The sequence below is a fragment of the Neolamprologus brichardi genome, chromosome 14 (assembly GCF_056152115.1).
Source record: "Neolamprologus brichardi isolate AB-2024 chromosome 14, ASM5615211v1, whole genome shotgun sequence".
Taxonomy (NCBI): Eukaryota; Metazoa; Chordata; class Actinopteri; order Cichliformes; family Cichlidae; genus Neolamprologus; species Neolamprologus brichardi.
The window spans coordinates 35,568,758-35,596,199 of record NC_142117.1 but is presented as its reverse complement, the minus strand read 5'-3'; the positions used below and the strand labels follow the sequence as shown (position 1 = coordinate 35,596,199).

At 39.6% G+C, this 27,442-nt stretch overlaps 1 protein-coding gene across 1 annotated transcript; it reads left to right on the top strand.

The window, feature by feature from the left end:
* The first annotated feature begins 15,786 nt into the window (after positions 1-15,786).
* LOC148099092 (uncharacterized) lies at positions 15,787-26,609 on the top strand. Its single transcript, XM_087851679.1, has 3 exons — positions 15,787-17,057; positions 26,176-26,236; positions 26,503-26,609. The coding sequence occupies exons 1-3, from the start codon at positions 15,795-15,797 to the stop codon at positions 26,607-26,609; spliced, it is 1,431 nt and encodes a 476-aa protein (XP_087707805.1). The 5' UTR covers positions 15,787-15,794.
* The last annotated feature ends 833 nt before the right edge of the window (positions 26,610-27,442 follow it).

Genomic DNA, 27,442 nt, shown 5'->3' with positions numbered 1-27,442 from the left:
AGGCCCCGCCTTCTCTGCTCCACAGTTCGACTGTGATTGGAGAGGGGTGACTGGAGAGGAGCACGTTCGCGGCTTCAGGCTGCTTTCTGGCTCTTGGCTTGGCAGACCTTACTTTGTTTGGCTTTCTTGCTTTTGCACAAAGTCAGCAAAGAGGGCACCGTTCCCGGAGGCGCTGCAATACCGGGTCAATGCGTGGAGCGAACGGAGCGAGCCCCTTATTCGGCTCCCTGTAACCGGAAGGTTGCCGGTTCGAGCCCCGGCTCCGACAGGCTTGGTGGTTATGTCCTTGGACAAGACACTTCACCCGTTGCCTACTAGTGGTGGTCAGAGGGTTCGGTGGCACCAGTGTCCAGCAGTCATCACCAGTGTGTGAATGGGTGGATAACTGAATGTGTAAAGCGCTTTGGGGTCCTTAAGGACTAGTAAAGCGCTACACAAATACAGGCCATTTACTACTGATTTGAGAAGTGTGGATGCTCCGCAATCTGTTTTCATGTTAAAGTTGTTTTTTCTTTGACTTTATAATCTGATACTCTCTCTCTCACACACATGTTGCGTGTGGGAAAGTGTTTTGTACACTTTCCCATACGCAGTTCTTTATTATCTCTGAAAACTTGTTTTGACATTTTAGCCTTTTTCCTGAAAGGGTAAAAAGCATGTAAGCAGCATGCTGAGGTCAAGACTCTTGCAAAAGAGATTTTATCTCTAGAGTCATAATTTTGTGGTTCAGTGAAAGTTAAACAGTTACATACATATAAATATATATATATATATATATGTATGTATATATATGCGCTTGTGAAGTGGCTGTTTGGTCTCTCCAGTGACCAAACAGCCACTTCACAAGCACATGGCACAACATAGAAAAGCCACCTCCAAAGGACAAGACTCAGCAGTAAGGTCAAAGTTCACTCTTTTGAGGATGCCAATGTTCACATTTTGGACAGAGAGGACAGATGGTTTGAAAGAGGAGTGAAAGAAGCCATCTATGTCTACTGTGAGCGACCATCTTTGAACAGAGGCGGTGGTTTACGACACCAACTGTCTGCCATCTATAATACAGTTTTGAGTTCCCTCCCCAGACGCCTTAACGCCCACTCACATCCTGGGCCATCTGACCTCAGGAATTCGCATGATAAGGTGGGGCCAGGTTTCACAAAGAGCTCACCCGAAACCCTGGCTGATTTGGACCCACACCCAGTTTCACACCTTGGCTCAGGCGATTAGGGGATCATCAGGGGGTCCTTTTGTCCCTCTGTGGGAGGAAACTCCACCATTTGACCTTAGAACTGAAGAAGCTTCTCAGATGAGAGTTGAAACATCTTCAAGCAACTTAAAGAAGTCCAGACGCTTTTCTTTGCAAGCTCCTTTGACTATGATGACCTGGATGACTGAGAACCTTCACAGACAAACTTTGTTGTTGTTTCTCTGGGCTCAATTTCAGCCTCAGGAGCATCTCTCAGAAGAAAACCGTTTTGCAAATAATAAGATAAAAAGATTGTTGAACCAGGTGGTATTCTCTGGAGTTTAAGACCAAACTCAAACAGTGAATTGACATTAGACTGGAATTCATAAGATGAATAGAAATGCTGCTGAAGCTAAATGATTCATTCATGTGTGAGTGTGTGTGTATATATATATATATATATATACACACACACACACATTCCAGTGGAATCTAAGAATGGTGACTGCCGCTGGCCCTCTCTCCTTTCTTAGTTGGCACCAGAATGAAGAGGCAGACAGGACGGCGATGAGCCTGTTGGTTTCTGCACCATTTGGACTTTTATGGGACTTGACCTTCATGGCTGAGGCCATTGCATTTTGGCTGTATAGTTTTAATTACTTTTAATGTTTTTAACTTCATGTTCCTGCCTGGCCAGAGTATTTTAGCGCTTTCTTTAAAAATAAATTATAGTTTTAGCAACTTGTGTTTATATTTACTACTTCCCTTGGCTGCTCCACTGCTCTTCCCGTCAGAAGGGTTTCCCTTCTGTGTTAAACTTACCACCTGTGAATCCACCTATGACATTCAGTAAATGCTTAAATTGCACTTATTAGAATATACTGGACATTCAAAGCTAAGATTCAGTGCACTGTGTTAGAGGCTGGGATTTGATGAATTCGTCATATATACAACCTTTGATCATCATTTATGTCCAGCTGAGAATGAATCTTTGCACTCACATATTAAATGAACTGAAATCAGTAGTGTGATCTCCAGTCTTGATATAAGGAATGAGAGAACTGACAGCTGTTATTTTAATCAGCCTGTCTCAGTTGTTTTAACTCTAAGTATCACAAAGTAATGTGGTAACATCTGGACTGACGAGTCCACAGTCAGCTGACACCCTGACAGCTGACTGTGACAGGAAGATGGCGCCTTTGTTCGGCTCGACGTCTACCTGCCTACGCTGTATTGTATGTTATGTTTTTATATCAGCCCTGACGTTTAATATATGGAGCTATGCTGCTGTGATTTACGACCGTTCTTCCTTGCTCCACATCAAAGAGTCTATGTAACGTCTTTATGATGACTGGGACAGTTATAGAAAAACTTTCCCCCCACCATTTGTGCAATCTTCCACCTCACCGGATTACTTCTTGCTACCGGCGAAACGTGCCCTAAGCAATTCCAAGAAGAAATCGAGGAAAAGAGGCTGTAGGGCCGGCATCCAGGTACACATCAGACGAGCCTACAGATCGGAGATCTCCCGACTCGTCTGGAGGCGTCCCCGGTTTCTGCTACCAGTTACCCTTCCGGATTTGATTGGAAACACGTACTTGCAGCCACTACAGCGTGGATCCTACCCATCTGATGCTCTGGATTTTGCCGATTATCCCCCCACCACTGCGCCCTCACAGCCCGCATCGCACAACCGGTGGTTGGCCCCGCCGGTTCCGTGGCGCTGCTGGAGACCTCGCGTGCGGACACGGTGTTTGCTGTCAATTCCACTCCGACAAGCTGATGGGAAACCTGCGCTACCAGCTTTTAATCGGATTGCGCTCTTGAACGCCCGCTCCATCGCAAACAAATCCTTCTCTCTGAATGAGCTCTTCACAAGGAAAAGCCTGGACTTTCTGTTTCTCACCGAAACATGGCAGAGGGATGGCGAATTTGTTCACCTAAACGAACTGCGTCCTGCAGACTGCTCTTACTTGGGCGCCCCCCGTTTAGGTCGCCGTGGTGGAGGTCTTGCCGTTGTCTTTAAGGACAGTTTCATCTGCAGAGGTATGCAAACTGAAAACTATTCTTCCTTTGAGTCGCAAACAATTAAGGTGGGCTCTACGAACATCTTTTATTGTGTTTTAGTCTATCGCCCTCCTGGCCCTGCTACTGAGTTCTTAAAGGATTTTATGGACTTCTTATCTTCTATTATCAAGCTGGAGAAAGTTTTAATTCTTGGGGATTTTAACATTCATATTGATGATGCCTCATCTAACTCTGCAGCTGAACTTCTATCTATATCTGAGTCTTTTAACTTTGTCCAACATGTCTCTGGTCCAACCCATTTAAAAGGTCATACCTTGGACCTTGTTTTTTCCTTGGGCCTTAACATTGGCAATGTGTTTGCTGAGGATGTACATTTGAGTGACCATAATTGTATCTTTGTTGAACTTAATTTTAGCTCTAAACAGACGCCTGTGAAGTTAAAAACTCATAGACGCATAATAACTGAGACTACTGCTGAGAGGTTCTCCATTATGTTTGACAGGTCTCCACTTTTTACCGGAAACGATGTAAATGTTCTTATTCAGTCTTTTAATAGGGAATGCACATCCATTTTGGATCAAGTGGCACCTATTAAAACAAGCTCGGCTTTACAAAAGAAGACATGCCCTTGGATAAATGAGACTATCTTAAACTTAAGGAGAATATGCCGCAAAATAGAACGACTATGGAAGAAAACCAAACTTGACGTACACAGGCTCCATCTTCGAGATCTCATGCTCTCCTTAAATGACACAGTGAAAACTGTTAGATCTGAATATTTTTCTAGGCTCATAACAAAAAACAAGAGAAATCCCAAGTTTCTTTTTGACAAAGTTAGTGCTATTGTCTCCCCAGATGTGGTACCTTTAGATGTACACTCTAAAGTAGATAGTAATAAACTCCTCCGATTTTTTGTTGATAAGATTAACGACGTCAATGCTAAAATTTCCCCAAAGCTTTCTTGTTCTCCGAGTCAGGCACTCCCATTGTACTCCTGGTCAACTTTTACAACTGTAACATATGAGGAAATAGCAGCCCTGGTTGACAAAATGAAGCCATCCTCAAGCCCCTCAGACATTATCCCCACTAAGCTTTTTATTAATGCCTTTGACACCATTGGTCCTTGGGTTGTGAACCTTTTTAATGTTTCTCTTCAGACTGGGGTGTTCCCCAGCGTTTTTAAACATGCCATTGTGGAACCAAGGCTCAAAAAACCCAACCTGGACCCAACACTACTTCAAAATTTAAGACCTATCTCCAAACTCCCATTTATGTCAAAACTCCTTGAGAAGGCAGTAGCTGTCCACCTTACGGCATACTTGGAGAAATATAACATCCATGACTGTTTTCAATCTGGGTTCCGTAAATTGCATTCCACTGAGACAGCACTACTGAAAGTAACTAATGATATTATGATGTCAGCAGACTCCGGAGAATACACAGTCCTAGTCTTGTTAGACCTTACCTCAGCCTTTGATACAGTCAACCATACCATCCTGATAAACAGACTGAGAGACCTGGTTGGGATGTCTGGCTCTGTTTTAGACTGGTTTTCATCTTATATATCTGAAAGGAGTTTTAGTGTGTCTGCAAACCAGATCATGTCGGAATCTACAGAGTTGTTGTGTGGAGTTCCTCAGGGCTCTGTGCTGGGACCTATTCTGTTTTTAATATACAGTCTTCCTTTAAGTCAGATAATACAGCAGTTTCCTGAAGTATCTTACCATCTTTTTGCTGACGATATTCAGCTATATTATTCGTTTAAGCCTGCTGAAGCTCATAAGCTCTCCAATCTGATTGACTGTTTAACCAACATTAAACAATGGTTGAACAATAACTGCTTACAGCTAAACCCAGACAAAACAGAAACTTTGATTATTGCACCAGGCAGTGCAATACCTGATATTAAACGGCGACTGGGTGACTTAGGTTCCTCCCAGAAACATAACCTTAGAAACTTGGGTGTCATTTTTGATGAAGCTTTTTCTTTGGAGGGACATCTAAATCAGACAGTAAGAACCTGCTTTTTTCACCTGAGGAACATTTCTAAACTTAGATCCATCGTGTCAACAAGTGAACTCGAGATGATAATACATGCTTTTATCTCTACAAGACTTGACTACTGTAACAGCCTGTTTACTTGTCTAAACATGAAAGGGCTATCCCGCCTACAGGTTGTTCAAAACTCTGCAGCGAGGCTACTGACCCGCTCGAACAAGGGTGCTCATATGACCCCTGTGTTAAAGTCGCTGCACTGGCTACCAATCAGATTCAGGTTCCATTTTAAAATTCTAGTTTTAACTTTTAGAGCATTACAGAGACAGGCACCCCCCTACATTGCTGATCTGATTCATACACATACCTCCACTCGTAACCTGAGGTCAGCAAACCAAAATCTTTTAGTGGTCCCCCACACTCGTTTTAAAACCCGAGGGGACCGATCTTTCCAAGCTGTTGCACCCAGATTGTGGAATGCACTTCCCCTATTTCTACGGGGTTTGGACTCAGTGGAGACCTTCAAAAAGCAGCTAAAGACATTTTTATTTCAAAAAGCTTTTAATTAGACCAGGGTTTTCATGGTGTATTTTATGACTGTATTATGTTTTTACCTTGTAAAGCACTTTGTGACATATGTCTGTGAAAGGTGCTATATAAATAAAGTTTACTTACTTACTTACTTACTTACTTACTGTCAGCATTTTAATCGCTAGTTTAAAGGCTGTAGGTTGCAGCCGTTGCTCTAACACTGTATAAATGTAACAGGGCTCAGTGCTGGTTCTACTAGTCTGATCTGCTTCCAGCTTTATTTGTGAAGAGCACAGCAGCTTACAAAACACGTAGCTAGCTCGTACAGCTGCGACATAAAACCTTCATAAACTAAGATGACCTTGAAATAATGGGGCTATGTGCGGTGATGCTAGCATTAGCCATGTTAGCACGTTACCTTCACAGGTGGTCAGACTGCGAAAACAGGCACTCAGTCAGAGGTTGAGCTCTCCGTTTCGCTGCAGGGTCCCTTCATTCTTCACATATCCGTGTCGAGCCGAGTGTAAATCCCGAGGCTGAACAGCCTTTGTACAAGCACACACGCTTCTTAGCAGGGCGAAGCTATGAGCTAGAAAAATCCAGGCAGAAAGCCTGTGTCTGTCCAACCAATCAGAGAGCTCCTTACATCCCACAGTGTGGCTAATTTGAATAGCCGCGAGGAAGTTCCAGCAGCTAATCCCAGAGCGAACAGGAAAGGGAAATGGATTTTGAAATGAGTTTATTAAATTGGAATTCAAAAATAAATTTACAAATGCAGAATTTATTCTACAATTCATTATTTAAGCACAGAATTCTTTATCTCGATGCGCGGCTCTTGCGGTCCTCCATAGAAAAAATGAGTCCAGTATTATAGAATAAAACCAAAAACACCCGCCGCTGCCTTTTGACGGTGCAAAACGTTTCGTCGATATTTTTGTGTTTGTTGGGGAGAAGACTTACATACTGTACAGCACTTCAGAGTCACACTGCTAGTGATCAAAGATTTATGTAAAATTGACAAGCTGAACACATTTTGTACTGTACAGGAGACACGGCACCAGATTGATTTGACTATGGTTTACAGCCAATCAGGATACAGAACGCAATGCGTTGTTAACCCCCCCCCCCCCTCCAAAAAAAACATGCAAAATTGCACACAAAAAAATCAGCGAAAGGTAAACCGCATTATAGCGAGGGACTACTGTACATGAAGACAGGACAGAGACAATACGAAGTGGATTGTGCAGTAGGTATTAAATACCAGGTTCAAGTTATGGTTGGGATATTGTAGACAAGACAGGACACGGTGTCACTGCTGCGACCTAGCGCCCCGCCATCTTTCTGTCTTTTTTGTGAAAAAAACTATTAATAGTTTAGAAAGGACTTTTACATATTCATAAATATTCATGGCTGTGTGGTAAAGCTGACATAATCTCACTTGTAATGGTTCAGATTGGACACTGTGACTGGCCGGTTCTGTGCTCCAGACCACATGTTTGATACCCCTGGACGCATGCAACCAAGTATAAAATAACCCGTGTCCACACTTTGGCCTGTGAAGAGTGAAAGAAGATATATGGCGTGATATTGAGCCAAATGCTTCAAAGTGTTCCTTGATGACATCATAAAGTGGCGTTCCTCCTCCAACCACAAACAGGAAGCTCATGAAGCGAGCAGTGTAAGTGCTTGTACGACACTCACCACGAGACCTCTGAGCAGGATGGCTGCAGTCGCACAGCTCTGCTTCTTCCTGCTGTTCACTCTCATCAGCAACATTCATGCAGAAGAATTTATCGCCATAAAAGAAGAAGGAGGCTCTTTACAGTTCAAGCTCCCAGATAAAAAACAGCTTCTGCATCACCTCCAGACGTGTTGGTGAAGATACTCTGGTCCTGTGGAACATCTCTAACCTCTGGAACAGAAACTTCACAGTACATGAAGACCTGACAGGACGACTCTCATTTCCTGAGACATTTCATGGTTCTCCTTCATTTACTCTCAACAATCTGACCCACTCAGACTCTGGACTGTACCAAGATGTGTGCTGGACTCAGGGCAGCGTGACATATGAGAGAAACATCAGCCTGACTGTGTGCAAGACAGTAAGGTGGGAAGAAGATATCACAAGTCCTGATGCCACTGAAGACGTACAATGTAAAGGAGCAGGTGAGAATCTGACGGTGCGTTGGATCAGACATTACGGGGAGTGGCAACAAGCCGGGCCGAGTAGTTTTGAAGACAGAATTTTGGAGGTGAATAAAGTCCAAGAAAGTTTCCTGGAGGTGACAAACACATCATTTCTTTATGTCTTCAATGAACAGCAAACTGTTTACATCTGCCTGGTGATGAACCAACAGCAGTGTGTGAGCACTCACTCTGTACTTTTGACCAAACAAATAAAGCGACGTTATGCTTCAGAGGGAGACACAGCTGTGCTGGAGTGTCCCTCCATGGACCCCATTCATGACCAGCCCCCAGTTTGGTGGATGGAGGCACCTCCCTACATTGATCAAGAAATTGGTCGAAACTTCTCACTGGTACTTCCATCACTAATGTTAAATGATTCAGGTATCTACAGCTGTGTAGGTGAAAAAGTAAGACAAGCGTACTGGCTTTTGGTGTGCCCTAAATTTGGTCCACCTGCAGTAAAGGTTTTCTCAGAGGGAGATGAAGTCACTATGAGATGCTCTGATGATTGGAAAAATAGTACTGCGGACTTTATGTTCATTAAGTTGATTCAAACAGAAGGTAACATTGTGTACGATGTTAAGTTCTGCAGTGACAATAGAATCACTTGTTCCGATGGCAGCCTGATAATCTCTAATGTCTCACTGGAAGATGCAGGAGAGTATGTGTGTACAGTTTTAAAGTCAGAGTATGAGTGTGTGTCAGCAGAAACATTTGTTCTGATCTACAGAGAGCCCTTTGGGGTTTACTCGACCTTCTACAGAGTCAGGTGGATACTGCTCAGCGGTCTGCAGGTGATGCTTTGTGTTGTTGTGGTCTGTGTGATACAGAAAACCAGGAGAGGAGTGCGGCTTTCAGCTCAGACACACACTTAATATGCTTATAATAATAATAATAATAATAATAATAATAATAATAATAATAATAATAATAATAATACATAGAAGTGAAGAAATCAAAACAAAAACAAACAAAACTATTATTGTAGATATGAATCTGTGACCTGACTGGACGGTTCAGTCTCTTATATGATTATATATTTTAAACATTTTGCCTTTTTTATCTTTCGACTTAATTCTTGTTTATTTCTGCTCATATTTTATTTCAGTTAAAGTGATTATGTGCTTTTTTGTTTTATGTGATTTGATGTTTATCCATATCTCATTCATGTATCTCTCAGAGTATCATTTTGAATATTCTTCTGTTTCTATCAGTGATCAGTTCGATCTATAATAAATGTTAGAAACCAGTTGTAAATAATAATAATGGACTGGATTTATATAACGCTTTTCAAGGCACCCAAAGTGCTTTACAATGCCATTATTCATTCACTCTCACGTTCACACACTGGTGGAGGCAAGCTACAGTTGTAGCCACAGCTGCCCTGGGGCAGACTGACAGACGCGAGGCTGCCATATCGCGCCATCGGCCCCTCTGGCCAACACCAGTAGGAGGTAGGGTAAAGTGTCTTGCCCAAGGACACAACGACCAGGATAGAGAGCCCGGGGATCAAACTGGTAGCGTAACCGGCCGGTTACAGATACGGTTCCCAACCCCCTGAGCCACGGTCGCCCCGAATGTTTTCGTTCTTCACTCTGATGTGAATCATTATCATCTCTCTTGGAAAATGTATTTTGTTATTGTGTTTAAGAGCAGATTCATTACAGCACCATGTTCATCTGCATTATATTGTTTTCATTGTTGTGAATAAACATGATTGTCTGATACAGCAAACACTTCATAATATGGACTTTACTGCTTTGATTGTGTTTTTATATTCTCCATTTTTGTTAGGAATCATTTCTGAAATAAAAATATCTAAATCTAATTTAACAGGCTGAACGTTGATGCTCTTCTGTCAATGACTCCATGATGATTTTAAATTTTAATAAACACACAATCCTCATATTTCAGTGCAGGATGTAGAGCAGAGTATATCAGTCAACTGGATCAGACCTCATCAGCATTTTGAACTTAATATGCAGCCAACACACTTTAACACGTGTCTGATGAAGAGTGAAACATATCATGGAAAAATGGAAGACGAGAGAAGCTGCACATGGTTATCATCATTCATTTATTCATTTATTTTTTTGCCTGTCCCATTTGGATCTTTAGCCATCAGAATTGTTGTTTGAAGGCCAAGAAAGATGCCATGTTGGTCCATTTGATTGACCTTTATTATAATTGTGTATTTATTTTATTTTATTATCGGTTGTTACAGACGGGACAGACATGACTTTTCCCATGTGTTTTGAATAACTCTTCTTTTTTTGGCAGCGGTACTGGTTTTATTTTGTTGTATTTATCCACGACACCTTAAGGGCCGGTCCTTTAGAATATTGTCGGTCATAAACTGGTCCGTGGCACAAAAAAGGTTGGGGACGCTGGTTTACAGGACTGACGGGACTCCAGGAAACACAAACAAAGTCAGTGTTTAAGTGGAGACTCATTAACAGACCCGGGTTATCTTTCCATCATCTGGATTCACTTACCCTAACGTTTGTAATCAGGATAAACTGTCACACAGAGTTTGTTATCAGTTCTCTAACCCATGGTCTTCCCTGCACGCTTACATGAAAGGGGCGGAGTTTGGCAGGATTGAGAAAAAGATGCCTGCCAGCAGATTCGGTTGCAACACAACCCACAATGCACTGTTTGCACAAATTTGAGACTACAGCAGCGATAATGTGCAGAGTCTGCAGTGGCGGTACGCTGGACCTGACTTCCCTAAAGGGACCCCACATGACTCCACTCACTCACCTCTGGCAAGCAGAGTGTGTGATTCAGTTGAAACAGCCCTCATGTCAGCTCTGCTGGGCACACTGGGCTGTCAGGTGTCCCTGTCCCTTTTTGCCTGGGCTCCAACAGACTTGAGAATCACCCCTGCAGGTTACATAGGAAATATATAAAACCTTTTCTGCTTCAGCAGAGGATCTTTGTCTCACTGTTTATCACTACTACTGTAACTCGTGTTTTCTGAGAGGTTGCCATCAGTCTGTGAGCTGTACATCTGGACTGCGCAGCAGTGGAAAGATCTCGTCCACTGTCACTGAAGTAGTTCTGTGTTATCTTAACTGAAATACCTCTTCTGTTTCAAAATACATTTCTAACAAAATCATTTTTAACATCCATGAATGCAGATTATGACTGTAAAAGGAGAAACAACATTAGTGTTCCCATGTTCTTGTTATGGTGCGACTGGATGGCCTTTGAACCCTGGGGCATATACTACGAAGTGATTTCAGCATGCCCAGGTTTTCTTTCCATCATCTGGATTCACTTACACTAACAATCGTGATCAGGATAACCGCTGGTTAGCAAAGTTAATCCAGGGTTTCTCATGCACCTTCACAAGGAAAGGGAGGTGTTGGCAGCATCTGACCAATCAAAAAAAGGGAAATTCACAGATAATATGACTTGTCTTGATGCCTAAAATGTTTTTATGCTTGATTCAATTTAGCTGTTAAGTGTCTTTTACTCTGCTGGTGCCGGTTAGGTTCCAGATTAGACATCAGCAGGTATGAAATCACAACGTACTGACCAATCACTTCTCCAGAAAATAGTGTCACTATTCCTGGAAGATTCAATACTCGAGAATCACTCTACTGACTCATGAATCATGATTCACAAGCCCAACTGACTCACTGACTCATCCCTGTTGCTGTTAGCAGCAATGTATCTAGCTTATAATTAAGATTGTGGAGAAAAACACAACATCCAGTATCTTAACAAAAAAATTTCTGCTCTGAACTGGAAGAAAAAACCCTGAGTAGAAGCTCACATCAAGAAAATAGCTCCTCGGTTCACAGTAGCATCGCTCTGCTAACATGCTAACAGCACATTTGAGCTACTCACCCCCTCCCTCCTGTGCTGAATCATAGAGCGAACGAATCACTCACTCACTCACCCCGGCTATGTCCCAAATAAGAGACCGCACGCTTGAAGTACGCGCACTACGCATACTACGTACGGTGCGTACTATAGGGCTTTGGAGTTGACGTCACGCCGCAATGCATTGTGGGAGCGCGGCGCCATGTTCGGGGTCTACGAATCAAAACAAACACACTGTGTTGGAACGACGATTACAAGATGCTTAAAAGCAGCTCCAAAGAAACGGACGGTATAGAGACCGATTGCGTCCAGAGGCGAAGCGGCGGTACTTGCAGAAAATAGCGTGCATTGGAAATGTGGACCCGTATGAAATACGGCCGTGGCGTAGAAACCCTGAAGACCAACCGCTACTGACGAAGCCTGACATATTTTCGTACCTTATCTGTGGAGTCAGCGCGTACAAATCGTCATTCAAACAAAGGTAAGTCAGCTCGAGTACTGCGTGTGAAATGCGTTTGATTTCCCTGCAAACATTCACATTAGTGCAGCATAAATTCATTCATGAGGGGAAATTACAGTGAGAACATGTGGAGGCTGTTAGGTGGATAACATAGTGAGTTCAGTGCATTGATGAGACATTGTCCTGAAGGATTTAGTTATTCTCTATGGTTAAAGAAATTGCAATGATTTATTCATATTTATTATAAATAATTCTAATTATACATCTTGCTTCCATATTTGTATCCTGTGTCACTAAAAATACATTTTATTTTAGTTTTATACATTGATTAATGACCTGCAGAATCTCCTTATCATATTAAGTGATTCATAATTGTCACTTTATGCTTTCTCCATCTCTAAAGTGATGACATCCTTGCATTACATACTTTAGGTTCATTTTCTGCAGGCAGGTTTCTGACAGAGAACAGGCAGATTTACACTATAACATGCAGCCTTCTATAGATGGACACATAAAGAAATGAAAAATTACATGTATGTGCTAACTTTCTAAAAACTTTGTTACATTTATGATAAAGTAGTCTGCCTTGGCTCATAGTTCTTGTCTTTAAGAATAATCAAACTGCCATGAAATACATTCACTAATTTACTATTTGGAACTAACACACTATTAGTACATCTCAGAGACACCTTCTTTCTCACATGAAGAGTAACAGATTACATCTCTTACTGTGTCCGACCAAGCAACTGCTGTGGAAAGTCAGTTATTAGCAGTTTTTTAACTACACCCGTAAATGAACGTTTGACTGAATGCTGATAAGTGAATACTGAGAATTTAGGAGGAAATGTTTTCAAATTTTCCTGCAGAGAATCTGATTAAAATGTTTTTTGTGAGCAAGAATCAGTTTGATCAGTGACCTTTTTTCAGCCAGAAACCTTTAAGGTCACACATCCGCTGTAATATTATAATTTGCTGTTCTTTTTTTTAAATACACCTTTGTAGAGAAGAAAAACATCTGAATGTCCTGATGTCAGATGCTTTTCTTTCCAAGCTCCTTACAGTGGCTTGCAAAAGTGTTCGGCCCCCTTAAACTTTTCCACATTTTGTCACGTTACAGCCGCAAACATGAATCAATTTTATTGGAATTCCACGTGAAAGACCAACACAAAGTGGTAAACATGTGAGAAGTGGAACAAAAATCATACATGATTCCAAACATTTTTTACAAATAAATAACTGTAAAGTGCGGTGTAAGTAATATTAGATTAGTATATTATTAGATAATTAATAATTAATATTACTAATTATTATTATTAGTAATATTAGAGTAAGTAATATTATAGAGTAATAACCCGCAGTTCAAAAAAGCTCCCCTCCGACAGCCAAACCGATCTGTTCTCTGATTGGATTGTTACATTTGTGACTGACATGACATTGACCAATCAGATGAAAGGAAGAAAAATAGGGTCAAAATTCGTACTTGTAACTTGCAGAGATTCACACGTTTTGTTTTTTTTTGGCTAAGTCCACATACAAATCTTTTTTACACACACACAAATTCTTTTTACACATGCAAAAGTACAAGTACAAAATATTTATAACCACATTTTGAGCCCACAAAGCTGTACGTGAGCTCCACTGCAGTGGCTCGTGCACCGCTGCGTTCACGGTGTTTGCTGTAAATTATACAGCAGTGACATATGTATGTAAAATGTTTACTGAAGTTAGTGAAACAGTGTTTGTAAGGACTATAAGGTCCATAATTATTGAGGCAGTTAGACACACACACACACACACACACACTCCATTTTTATCTGTATCTAACATTTCCGAGCAGCATGTCTTCATTATCTGTGTGTCTGCAAACACTCTGGTTTCAGTGGTTTCAGATCCATTTCTCTCTCACGTTGGTACAAATTAGTAAACACTTTTTATATTTCACTGTTTTTACACAAGTAAGCAGCACGTCTTTACCAAGATCAATAAGCTGCTCGCAAACAAGAGTTTTAGTCAAAGGTAATGTAGTAATAATTAAACATTTTAGTATTATTATCCTGGCTTGCTCGAGGCTCCGTTTTCTCTGACAGTTTCAATCAAAATTAGAAATGCTGCTCTGAGACTGAGAGAACTAATAGTGCTGCCTGTTGTGCAGTTAGTTTCCAAAACACGTTATTCATGGTTGCATACAATTTTAGACTGATGTGGGCCAAAGCTTAGCATAGCCTGTAACGTTATTATGACCGGCACATTTTATGAGTGAACTTGGCTTTAAGTGTTAAGCAAAAAATAAGGAACTGCCAGATTATATTCAGAGTAAGTTATAATTTAAGGGGTTTTTGTAACTCAAAACAGGGAAGGTACGTACAACAGGAAAAAGCTTTTGTGTTTCTGTGCATGGAGTGAAGCTGTGGAACAGTTTGAATATGAAATTGAAGCAATATCCAAACATAAAACAGTTCAAAAAGAGTTATAAAGATATGATCTTCTTGAGCTATAAAGAAAAGGGAAAATGTTGAAATTAAGTGAATGTCGCTATTTAGAAAATTTCATGATGTGATATTATAGTATATATTATATCAGAAATCTGTTCACTATTTTTATTACAGATTATATCAGTAAGGAAGCTGACTAAATATTGACTGATAACTTCTGGCAAAGGGGTGGGATTAAATAAGTGTGTACTTCTTCCCTCTCCCTTTTGACATGTAACTGAATCAGAACAGAAGCAATATTGAAATGTATTAACTTTATTTTGTATAGTATTTTTTTCTCAGATTTTCTTTGCTAAATGTACCTGTATATTGTTTACATGATTGAAATAAATTAACAAACAGGCCCAAATACAGGAGAAGGACAGCTGAGAGTGGAAAAAAATCACAAAAATAAATACTGCCAGATTTTCAACTTCGGTCTACAAGAAAATAAGAAGATCATGGGATTAGCCTCGATTGCACTTTGGACCTATTGACGGGATGCGCTCCGTCCCTTGATGCATGTACACTTTCAATTTCTGGTTGGGCTGCTTGGGTACAAAGTAAGTTTCATCATCAGATGATGAGCTTCATGTAAACATCTGCATGGAAACTGGATGCCTGGACTTCTCTGCTTACTTAGACCAAACCAAACCCTGAATTATGTTGGAAAATATGTGATGTTTTATGAAGGATCACATAAAAAACAACATTTTTTAGTTGTTTTTCTGAAAAAAACTATTCAAAAAGTTTTAAATAGTTTAGAAAGGACTTTTCATAATATTCATGGCTGTGTGGTAAAGCTGACATTATCTCACTTGTAATGGTTCAGATTGGACACTGTGACTGGCCGGTTCTGTGCTCCAGACCACATGTTTGATACCCCTGGACCCATGCAACGAAGTATAAAAAAACCGTGTCCACACTTTGGCCTGTGAAGAGTCAAAGCAGATATACGGTGTGATATCGAGCCAAATGCTTCAAAGTGTTCCTTGATGATGTGATAAAGAAGTGGCGTTCCTCCTCCAACCACAAACAGGAAGCTCATGAAGCGAGCAGTGTCAGTGCTTGTACGACACTCACCACGAGACCTCTGAGCAGGATGGCTGCAGTCACACAGCTCTGCTTCTCCCTGCTGTTCACTCGCATCAGCAACATTCATGCAGAAGAATTTATTGCCATAAAAGAAGAAGGACGCTCTTTACAGTTCAAGCTCCCAGATCAAAACAGCTCCTGCATCACCTCCAGACGTGTTGGTGAAGATACTCTGGTCCTGTGGAACATCTCTGACCCCTGGAACAGAAACTTGACAGTACATGAAGACCTGACAGGACGACTCTCATTTCCTGAGACATTTCATGGTTCTCCTTCATTTACTCTCAACAACCTGACCCACTCAGACTCTGGACTGTACCAAGATGTGTGCTGGACTCAGGGCAGCGTGACATATGAGAGAAACATCAGCCTGACTGTGTGTAAGACAGTAAGGGGGGAAGAAGATATCACAAGTCCTGAAGACACTGTAGACGTACAATGTAAAGGAACAGGTGAGAATCTGACGGTGCACTGGATCAGACATGACAGTAAGTGGCGAAAAGCCAGGCTGAGTAGTTTTGAAGACAGAACAATTTTGAAGGTGAATAAAGTCCAAGAAGGTTTCCTGCAGGTGACAAACACATCACTTCTTCATGTCTTCAATGAACAACAAACTGTTTACATCTGCCTGCTGATGAACCAACAGCAGTGTGTGAGCACTTACTCTGTACGTTTGACCAAAAAAACACAGCTACGTTATGCTTCAGAGGGAGACACAGCTGTGCTGGAGTGTCCCTTCACGGACCCCATTCATGACCAGCCCCCAGTTTGGATGAAGAATGTAATTTCCTACAATACTGCTCAAGAAATTGGTCAAAACTTCTCGCTGATACTTCCATCACTAATGTTAAATGATTCAGGTATCTACGGCTGTGTAGGTGAAACAGTAAAACATATGTACTGGCTTTTGGTGTGCCCTAAACTTGGTCCACCTGCAGTAAAGGTTTTCTCAAAGGGAGATGAAGTCACTATGAGATGCTCTGATGATTGGAAAAATAGTACTTCGGACTTTATTAAGTTGATTCAAACAGAAGGTAAAATTGTGTACGATGATGATGAGTTCTGCAGTGACAATAGAATCACTTGTTCCGATGACAGCCTGATAATCTCTAATGTCTCACTGGAAGATGCAGGAGAGTATGTGTGTGCAGTTTTTAATTTAAAGTTAAAGTGTGTGTCAGCAGAAAAATTTGTTCTGATCTACAGAGAGCCCTTTGGGGTTTACTCGACCTTCTACAGAGTCAGGTGGATACTGCTCAGCGGTCTGCAGGTGATGCTTTGTGTTGTTGTGGTCTGTGTGACACAGAAAACCAGGAGAGGAGAGCAGCTTTCAGCTCAGACACACACTTAATATGCTTATAATAATAATAATAATAATAATAATGATAATAATAATACATAGAAGTGAAGAAATCAAAACAAAAACAAACAAAAATGTTATTGTAGATATGAATCTGTGACCTGACTGGACGGTTCAGTCTTTTATATGATTATATATTTTAAACATTTTGCCCTTTTCTATCTTTCGACTTAATTCTTGTTTATTTCTGCTCATATTTTATTTCAGTTATAATAATTATGTGCTTTTTTGTTTTATGTGATTTGATGTTTATCCATATCTCATTCATGTATCTCTCAGAGTATCATTTTGAATATTCTTCTGTTTCTATCAGTGATCAGTTCGATCTATAATAAATGTTAGAAACCAGTTGTAAATGTATTCGTTCTTCACTCTGATGTGAATCATTATCATCTCTCTTGGAAAATGTATTTTGTTATTGTGTTTAAGAGCAGATTCATTACAGCACCATGTTCATCTGCACTATATTGTTTTCATTGTTGTGAATAAACATGATTGTCTGATACAGCAAACACTTCATAATATGGACGTTACTGCTTTGATTGTGTTTTTATATTCTCCATTTTTGTTAGGAATCATTTCTGAAATAAAAATATCTAAATCGAATTTAACAGGCTGAACGTTGATGCTCTTCTGTCAATGACTCCATGATGATTTTAAATTTTAATAAACACACAATCCTCATATTTCAGTGCAGGATGTAGAGCAGAGTATATCAGTCAACTGGATCAGAGCTCATCAGCATTTTGAACTTAATATGCAGCCAACACACTTTAACACGTGTCTGATGTAGAGTGAAACATATCATGGAAAAATGGAAGACGAGAGAAGCTGCACATGGTTATCATCATTTATTTATTTATTTATTTTTTTGCCTGTCCCATTTGGATCTTTAGCCATCAGAATTGTTGTTTGAAGGCCAAGAAAGATGCCATGTTGGTCCATTTGATTGACATTTATTATAATTGTGTATTTATTTTATTTTATTATCGGTTGTTACAGACGGGACAGACATGACTGGGGGATAGGACAGGGAGACGGAAAGAATAAAAGAAAGAGAGGGAGAGAAAGAAAAACAGAGGGGAGAAGAGATGATGAGAAAGGGGGCAAGGAACAAAAAGAAAAACAAACAAAACACCTGGATCACCTGTATGGAGAAAAAAAACAGATGAGAAATCAAACAAAAAAGAGCAACATAATAAATACTTGTTATCATCATTTATTATTATTTTTATTTTTCGATTTTTGGTGGTGGTAGAGTTTAAATTTTTTTAAATATTTTATTTTAATTAATTAAAATGTTTTAATTAAAAACTATGAATTTTTTAGCGTTATTTTTTAAAACCTTTTTTATCGTTAACTCTGTTTTCCTGGGTCTTTTCCCACGTGTTTTGAATAACTCTTCTTTTTTTGGCAGCGGTACTGGTTTTATTTTGTTGTATTTATCCACGACACCTTAAGGGCCGGTCCTTGAGAATATTGTCGGTCATAAACCGGTCCGTGGCACAAAAAAGGTTGGGGACGCTGGTTTACAGGACTGACGGGAGTCCAGGAAACACAAACAAAGTCAGTGTTTAAGTGGAGACTCATCAACAGACCCGGGCTATCTTTCCATCATCTGGATTCACTTACCCTAACGTTTGTAATCAGGATAAACTGTCACACAGAGTTTGTTATCAGTTCTCTAACCTTGGGTCTTCCCTGCACGCTTACATGAAAGGGGCGGAGTTTGGCAGGATTGAGAAAAAGATGCCTGCCAGCAGATTCGGATGCAACACAACCCACAATGCACTGTTTGCACAAATTTGAGACTACAGCAGCGATAATGTGCAGAGTCTGCAGTGGCGGTACGCTGGACCTGACTTCCCTAAAGGGACCCCACATGACTCCACTCACTCACCTCTGGCAAGCAGAGTGTGTGATTCAGTTGAAACAGCCCTCATGTCAGCTCTGCTGGGCACACTGGGCTGTCAGGTGTCCCTGTCCCTTTTTGCCTGGGCTCCAACAGACTTGAGAATCACCCCTGCAGGTTACATAGGAAATATATAAAACCTTTTCTGCTTCAGCAGAGGATCTTTGTCTCACTGTTTATCACTACTACTGTAACTCGTGTTTTCTGAGAGGTTGCCATCAGTCTGTGAGCTGTACATCTGGACTGCACAGCAGTGGAAAGATCTCGTCCACTGTCACTGAAGTAGTTCTGTGTTATCTTAACTGAAATACCTCTTCTGTTTCAAAATACATTTCTAATAAAATCATTTTTAACATCCATGAATGCAGATTATGACTGTAAAAGGAGAAACAACATGAGTGTTCCCATGTTCATGTTATGGTGCGACTGGATGGCCTTTGAACCCTGGGGCATATACTACGAAGTGATTTCAGCATGCCCAGGTTTTCTTTCCATCATCTGGATTCACTTACACTAACAATCGTGATCAGGATAACCGCTGGTTAGCAAAGTTAATCCAGGGTTTCTCATGCACCTTCACAAGGAAAGGGAGGTGTTGGCAGCATCTGACCAATCAAAAAAAGGGAAATTCACAGATAATATGACTTGTCTTGATGCCTAAAATGTTTTTATGCTTGATTCAATTTAGCTGTTAAGTGTCTTTTACTCTGCTGGTGCCGGTTAGGTTCCAGATTAGAGATCAGCAGGTATGAAATCACGACGTACTGACCAATCACTTCTCCAGAAAATACTGTCACTATTCCTGGAAGATCCCTTTGACTTCTGTTGGGGGGTAAGAGAGGGTCTAAAGTTTCATTTTTGTCTAATGTCTTTGTGTTTCACTAATGAGCATCAGTAAGAAAAAAATGTGTTCTTAGATGCAACTTTTCTCCTTTGATGCTTTTTTTCTGTTGTCAGCAAACAACCACACGATCTGCGTTAATTCACTAACGGAGATTTGCCGCGTTAATGCGGTTATGGCGTTAATTTCATTTTAACGAGATTAACGCTAATATATTTAAGGATTTAATTTTGAAATCTTTTTTTCTTTTATGTATTTATTTTATTGTTATTTCACTTTCTTTGTCTGTTTATGTTTTTTTTTTTACTTTTATCTCAGTTTTTGTGATGGAAAGCACTTTGTTCAACCATGTTGGTTTTAACGTACTCTATAAATAAAGTTGGATTGGATTGGACTAATATGATGAAAGCGAGCCCAAGCCTGAAATCGACTCCTTATCTTTGATCCGTCCTCACCTGGTCGTGAACGTGATGGTCAGCCAGGTATCCAGTTTACCTTTGAGTGTCAGATTTAGGCAGATTTGATTGCTTCCGTTTCATAATGACAGATTTAAGTGAACTCCTCTGTCTCCATTCCCAGACTTCCACTTTTGAATAAACTTTCCTTTAACTTGCTCCGAGTGCTCTTTTGTCTGCATGGTGTAACTGTAGCCTGGCATGCTGAATAACCAGTGAGTGGACCTTCCAGAAATATGTGATTTTGGCTGTTGAAGTAGGTCAGTCACCTTTGAAGCGCTGAATATTTATGGAGTCATCAGTTGACGTTCGTTTGTGGAAGTCTGTTTTCACTCTGATAATAAAGAGGATTTATTTATTTCATTGACCAATAATAAAAAGACTGTTATTATATTTTTAACATTATATGATTATATTCACAGTGATGCTTTGAGGAAGACTGCACTGTTTGTCCCAGAATAATCAAACTGCCATGAAATACATTCACTAATTTACTATTTGGAACTAACACACTATTAGTACATCTCAGAGACACCTTCTTTCTCACACGAAGAGTAACAGATTACATCTCTTATTGTGTCCGACCAAGCAACTGCTGTGGAAAGTCAGTTATTAGCAGTTTTTTAACTACATCCGTAAATGAACGTTTGACTGAATGCTGATAAGTGAATACTGAGAAGTTAGGAGGAAATGTTTTCAAATGTTCCTGCAGAGAATCTGATTAAAATGTTTTTTGTGAGAAAGAATCAGTTTGATCAGTGACCTTTTTTCAGCCAGAAACCTTTAAGGTCACACATCCGCTGTAATATTATAATTTGCTGTTCTTTTTTTTTAATACACCTTTGTAGAGAAGAAAAACATCTGGATTTCCTGATGCCAGATGCTTTTCTTTCCAAGCTCCTTACAGTGGCTTGCAAAAGTGTTCGGCCCCCTTAAACTTCTCCACATTTTGTCACATTACAGCCGCAAACATGAATCAATTTCATTGGAATTCCACGTGAAAGACCAACACAAAGTGGTAAACATGTGAGAAGTGGAACAAAAATCATACATGATTCCAAACATTTTTTACAAATAAATAACTGTAAAGTGCGGTGTAGTAATATTAGATTAGTATATTATTAGATAATTAATAATTAATATTACTAATAATAATTATTAGTAATATTAGAGTAAGTAATATTATAGAGTAATAACCCGCAGTTCAAAAAACTCCCCTCCAACAGCCAAACCCATCTGTTCTCTGATTGGATTGTTACATTTGTGATTGACATGACATTGACCAATCAGATGAAAGGAAGAAAAATCGGGTCAAAATTCGTACTTGTAACTTGCAGAGATTCACACGTTTTTTTTTGGCTAACTCCACATACAAATCTTTTTTACACTCACACAAATTCTTTTTACACATACAAAAGTACAAGTACAAAATATTTATAACCACATTTTGAGCCCACAAAGCTGTACGTGAGCTCCACTGCAGTGGCTCGTGCACCGCTGCGTTCACGGTGTTTGCTATAAATTATACAGCAGTGACATATGTATGTAAAATGTTTACTGAAGTTAGTGAAACAGTGTTTGTAAGGACTATAAGGTCCATAATTACTGAGGCAGTTAGGCCGTTTCGCAATCTTGGCTCAGTACACACACACATACACAGACACACAGACACACACACACACACACACACACTCCATTTTTATCTGTATCTAACATTTCCGAGCAGCATGTCTTCATTATCTGTGTGTCTGCAAACAATCTGGTTTCTGTGGTTTCAGATCCATTTCTCTCTCAAGGGAAATAAAGGGATTACACGGCCGTCTTTTCCTGTTTCATATGTTAGGCTATGGCTGTATCCCAATTCAGGGTCTGCAGCCTTAAAGGCCACATTTTAAGGCCAATTACATCACAGCGACGCGACGAAGGCTGTCCCACTTCGAAGGCTGCTCGAAATACGGCCCTCAAATGCATCCTTCATTTCCCTGAATTTTAAGGATGTGGCGGTGTAGACTTCGTGGCCCAACATATCCCAGAATGCATAGCGCGGCGGTGGGTGTGGACAATTTTGGCGAAAAAAAACGGCGAGGATGAGGGGCACCCGAAGAGTAAACTTTAAGTACTGACTATCATGTCACTTATTTATGTGCAAATGTTTAATAACGAAGAACATTAAAACATTACTGTTGGCCACATGTCGGCAAAGTTATGTGACATTAGTGACGTTTGTACTAACTTTGTTTTAAAGCCTTTACTTTAAAATATACGCCGTTCAATAGCTGAGCTTAATCTTACAGAGAATGATCAAAGCTCATGTAGAAACAAACAAACAAATGAACAAAAGATTTTCTCCTTCATTTCTGTCAAACAATGCTGTACGAAACGTTTCCAGTTGTTAGTATCATGGTTGCTAGGCAACCTGGGCAGCGCAACGGAGGCTAGACCGTCCCATTTCAGAAGCCTCGCACTTACGGTCTTTGAGTACGCAGCCCTTGTGGACCGTTAAGGCTGCGTACTTTAAGGCTGCAGACGATCTGAATTGGGATACAGCCTATGTATGGGGCGCCGTTTGTAAAGTGAAACATGCCGAAATTAACGACAACATTTTTCCACATTTAGCTCTAAATCTTTAAAAAACATGTTTTTTCGAGTCATTTTTTACAATATTTAGGAAAATATTTGTAACTTTTTATATTTAAAACAGAATTTTAAATGTTAAATCTAAATGCTAAATGTTAAATGTAAATATTATATTTAAATGTTAAATGTTAAATGTAAATATTATATTTAAATCTAAATGTTAAATCTAAATATTATATATAAATCTAAATGTTAAATGTAAATATTATATTTAAATGTTAAATGTTAAATGTAAATATTATATATAAATCTAAATGTTAAATGTAAATATTATATTTAAATGTTAAATGTTAAATCTAAATATTATATTTAAATCTAAATGTTAAATGTAAATATTATATATAAATCTAAATGTTAAATGTTAAATCTAAATGTTACAGGAAACTAAATATTTAGCTAATATACAAATTTATTGTACGGGTCAGAGGGAAATACCAAAATAAAAGCTTCAAGAAAAACTCCCGCGCTAAAGTGTGCCGGTTGAGGTCAGGTTGTGTGTGTGCGCTCCTCTCACGGTCACTTTTGACTGTCATGAGCTGCTTCACCTATTCCTTACCAGCATTTCCAGCTGAAAACATTGGAAGAGCCATTTTGTCGGCCATCCAATGATTCAGCGGTAGTGCACCCTCAACCTCACAAACGCCGCAGCACTTGGTAAGTTTATTATATAGCATTTTGGACGGGTTGATAGCAGTGTTAGCAAAACTAGCAAAGCTAAATTACTTAGCCAGTCCTCAATTATTTCATTTGGTAGGCAGCAGACAGAGATCGAACATCATACAACTGTATTTATTTATTTGGTAGGTAACAGTCGTTCTTGATGTAAATGTTTCCTTAGGAATCCAGCAATGCACCTTGACCAAGTAGACCTGCCGTCTCCACTGGGATACCATACCGCTCGGTAGGCCTTCTTACACATATCATTTAGCTGACTGGTTTTGATATACAGTCAGGTTCATAAATATTTGGATACAGACACATTTTCTAATGTTGCTTCTGTACATTACCAGAATGAATTAAAAGTGAAACGACTCCAATGCAGTTGAAGTGCAGACTTTAAGTTTTAATTCAATGGGTTGGACGAAATGATTGCATAAAAATGTGAGGGGAAAAAAAGTAATTTGTAAACACAATCCTATCATTTCAGAGGCTCTAAAGTAATTAGACAAATTAAATAACTGAAAATAAAACGATCATTTCTATTTCTATTATTCAAAACCCTTTGTTGGCAATGACAGCCTGAAGTCTTGAAGTCATGGACACCACCAGATGCTGGCATTCCTCCTTACTAAGGCTCTGCCAGGCCTTTACTGCATTGGCTTTCATTTGCTGTTTGTTTGTGGGTCTTTCTGTCCTAAATTTAGTCTTCAACAAGTGAAATGTATGCTCTATTGTGTTAAAATCCAGTGACTGACTTGGCCATTCAAGAATATTCTATTTCTTTACTTTAATAAAGTCATGGGGTGCTTGGACTGTATGTTTTGGGTCATCGTCCATCTTTATTATTAAATGCTGCCCAATCAATGTGACTACTTTTAGCTGGACTTAAGCAGACTTGTCTGTCTGCTTAAGTCCAGCTAAAAGTACTAAAAGTACAAACCATCACACATGTTTTACAGATGATGTGGTATGCTTGGGATCATGAGTCGTTCCATACCTTCTCTATACTTTTTTTCTTGCCATCATTCTGGTAGTGGTCGATCTTGGTTTTATCTGTCCAAAGAATGTTTTTCCAAAATTTTGCTGGCTTTTCCTAGATGTTTTTTTTGTTTTGTTTTTTTGTTAAGCCCATTCTAGCCTTTCTATTCTTGAGGCTTATGAGTGGCTTGCACCTTGCAGTGAACCCTCTGTATTAGGGCTGTTCGATATGACAATATGAAAACATCTATCATTTCATATTATACGCTATCATTTGTTCTGTGGTGTTGCAAAATAAATTTTATGTCAATATTTTTCATTGTTTTGATGGTAAGTAGTGGCTATATGAATTTCTTAATTTTCTTTCTGTTATGTTCTCTTTGACCGCATGTTGTCTGTTCGCAGTAAAATTTTCAAAATGCAAACACTACGTCTCAAATCAATTCCAGGCCTTTTATCTGCTTAATTGGTAATGACATCATCATTTCAATATGGATACCCTAAATTAAAGCTGAGTCTGCACATCATGTTCATGATATAATTATGATTGGAAAATGTTTCTGTAAACGGGCAACAAAATAAAACTTGTTATGGTCCAAATACACACTGACCTAACTGCAGGCCTTTTCTACTCTAATTGAGTGCTCAAAGCACTTTATACAACAGATCTCATTTACCCATTCACAGGCACAGATTAATACAAGCACTTTTTCTGTCCAACATTCACACACAGTCATACTCAGATAAACCCATTGGGAGCTGTAGATTAGAGCACCTGGGGACTGAATCACCGATTTGACAAATAATCACCGAATGCTAATCTACAAGATACAAAAGGTTCAGTTTTCTGTGTAATGTGTAGACAATAGTAAGATGGTCTGAGTCTACAGTTTGTTTGTTTTTTGTTGTTGTTTTTGTTTTTTAATGAACAGATAACAGAAACACTACTGATGTATTGTAATGCATAGGTGTCTATCTGTATCTGTGTTTGAATTCATTTCAGGTTCCTCTCCCATCAGTTCCTCAAGCTCATACTATGCGCTCACATTTTGTGAGAAAAAACAAGACCTGCAAACACTATACAAAAGATGTTGTGTGCTTGCCCTTGTCTTCAGCATCAACGTTTCTCATACCGAGAGGAGATTCAAGAGCAAAACTAGCACAAGATGGCCTTATTGGGAAGATCTCCTTTACATCTGACTGGTCTGAAGCACAACTTAGAGAAGAAATAGCAGCAATCTTCAGAAGAACATTTGCACTGTCAATTGGCCAGACATTCCCTTTTGAGTATTTGAGTACAATTAGAGGATGTAAACGACTAATGAAACCAAATGTTTCTAGCAGTTTTCTTTGGGATGGCCAAGAAGTTGGCTCGATTTGTTCCACCACCTGCCTCTATATAATGGCAGGGATACAAAAACCTGCACAGGTAAACATTTTATATTGCAGTGCAGAAATATTGAGTATACAGTTTTTAGTGCAGCCATGTGCCTCTGTGTTACCAGTGATTTGATTTTATGTAGTTCATGCTTTCTTTTCCCTCAGGAGGAACCAGAAGAGCTGTCTGATAGTGACTTTGAAAGTCCAGTCTGCCGGAGAAGACGAGGTATGTGACGTGAATGAAAACCTAGTGAGGTTCTAAGCTCAATGACCAGTTGGATTTTGTTACTGCAGTGAGTAATAATTCCTGGAAGGGGGTTGTTTGATGAGAGCATCATTAATTTGTCCAATTTTAATGTTTATGGATTATCACAGGTGATTACAGCCAAGGAGGAATATGTGCCCAACTTTCACTTAAACTAATATAAGGATATATAAAGGCTCTGTTAACTTTATGAAGCAAGTCATGCTGACCTTCTTTCCTTTGTTCAGTGCATCAAGCGTTGCCTACAACACCAGGTGAAAGTGAGGCCAAGCATCAGGAAACAGAGGGCTGCACTCAGGAGAGTGAAAATGAGGGACAGGCAGAAGGACAGTAGATGTTTCCATATAATGTGGCAGAATTTGTGTAAGCTGTTGTCTAGGGGTTAAAGAAATCCTTCATTTTAGATGTTGTTTAGGATATTGTTCCAATGCAGGTTTCCAATGTTTGGAGGGTTTTTTTGCTGAATCACTGCAACTTTAGGATTTACATTTATTTATTTATTTTTAATGATGTAGTGTGAGAAATTCTTCAAGGCTGACATGTTTTATGATTTCTAATATCTCTTGTAGCCCTATTTTTCTGGAGGAAGATGAAGCTCTTGAAGAGGCAATTTAGCGTAGCCTCCTAGAAGACTCTGATAGACAGAGTGAAGTTCATATTTCAAGGTAAGATTTGAGAGTAACCTCTGATTATTGAATATCTTATTTGCATTTTTACTTGCATCATGTTTTTGAAGTTACACAATTACAAAGGTAATTGCTAATTTCTGACTAATTCAATATGGGCTATCACAACATAATTATCTGTTGTAACTCTGTGCACTTGAGTTAAATGTACAGCAAATTTCCATTTTTCCCCAAGATCTGTTTGTCATTGTCCCTTTTTATATAGGTCTTCTTGAAATTGAAGGTCTTCTTAGAGTCAGTCGAGCCAGTGTGTGGTCGACTGCTTTGCGTCAGTTCAAGAGACCCAAGTTTGCAGAAAGCTGTGAGATGCTTTATGTCACATTTGCAAGCGATGAACATGATACAGAGGAAGATGCTGCTGACCTTGGGGGCCAAGGCGGGAGTTTCACAAGTCCTGATGCCACTGAAGACGTACAATGTAAAGGAGCAGGTGAGAATCTGACGGTGCGTTGGATCAGACATTACGGGGAGTGGCAACAAG

Bases quoted from the DNA above. Each gene is read 5' to 3' on its own strand.
- LOC148099092 (XM_087851679.1), top strand. From the start codon at position 15,795: ATGGCTGCAGTCACACAGCTCTGCTTCTCCCTGCTGTTCACTCGCATC. The intron at 17,058-26,175 runs GTGATGCTTTGT...CTTTTCCCTCAG, and splicing joins TACTGCTCAGCGGTCTGCAG to GAGGAACCAGAAGAGCTGTC. The intron at 26,237-26,502 runs GTATGTGACGTG...TCCTTTGTTCAG, and splicing joins AGTCTGCCGGAGAAGACGAG to TGCATCAAGCGTTGCCTACA.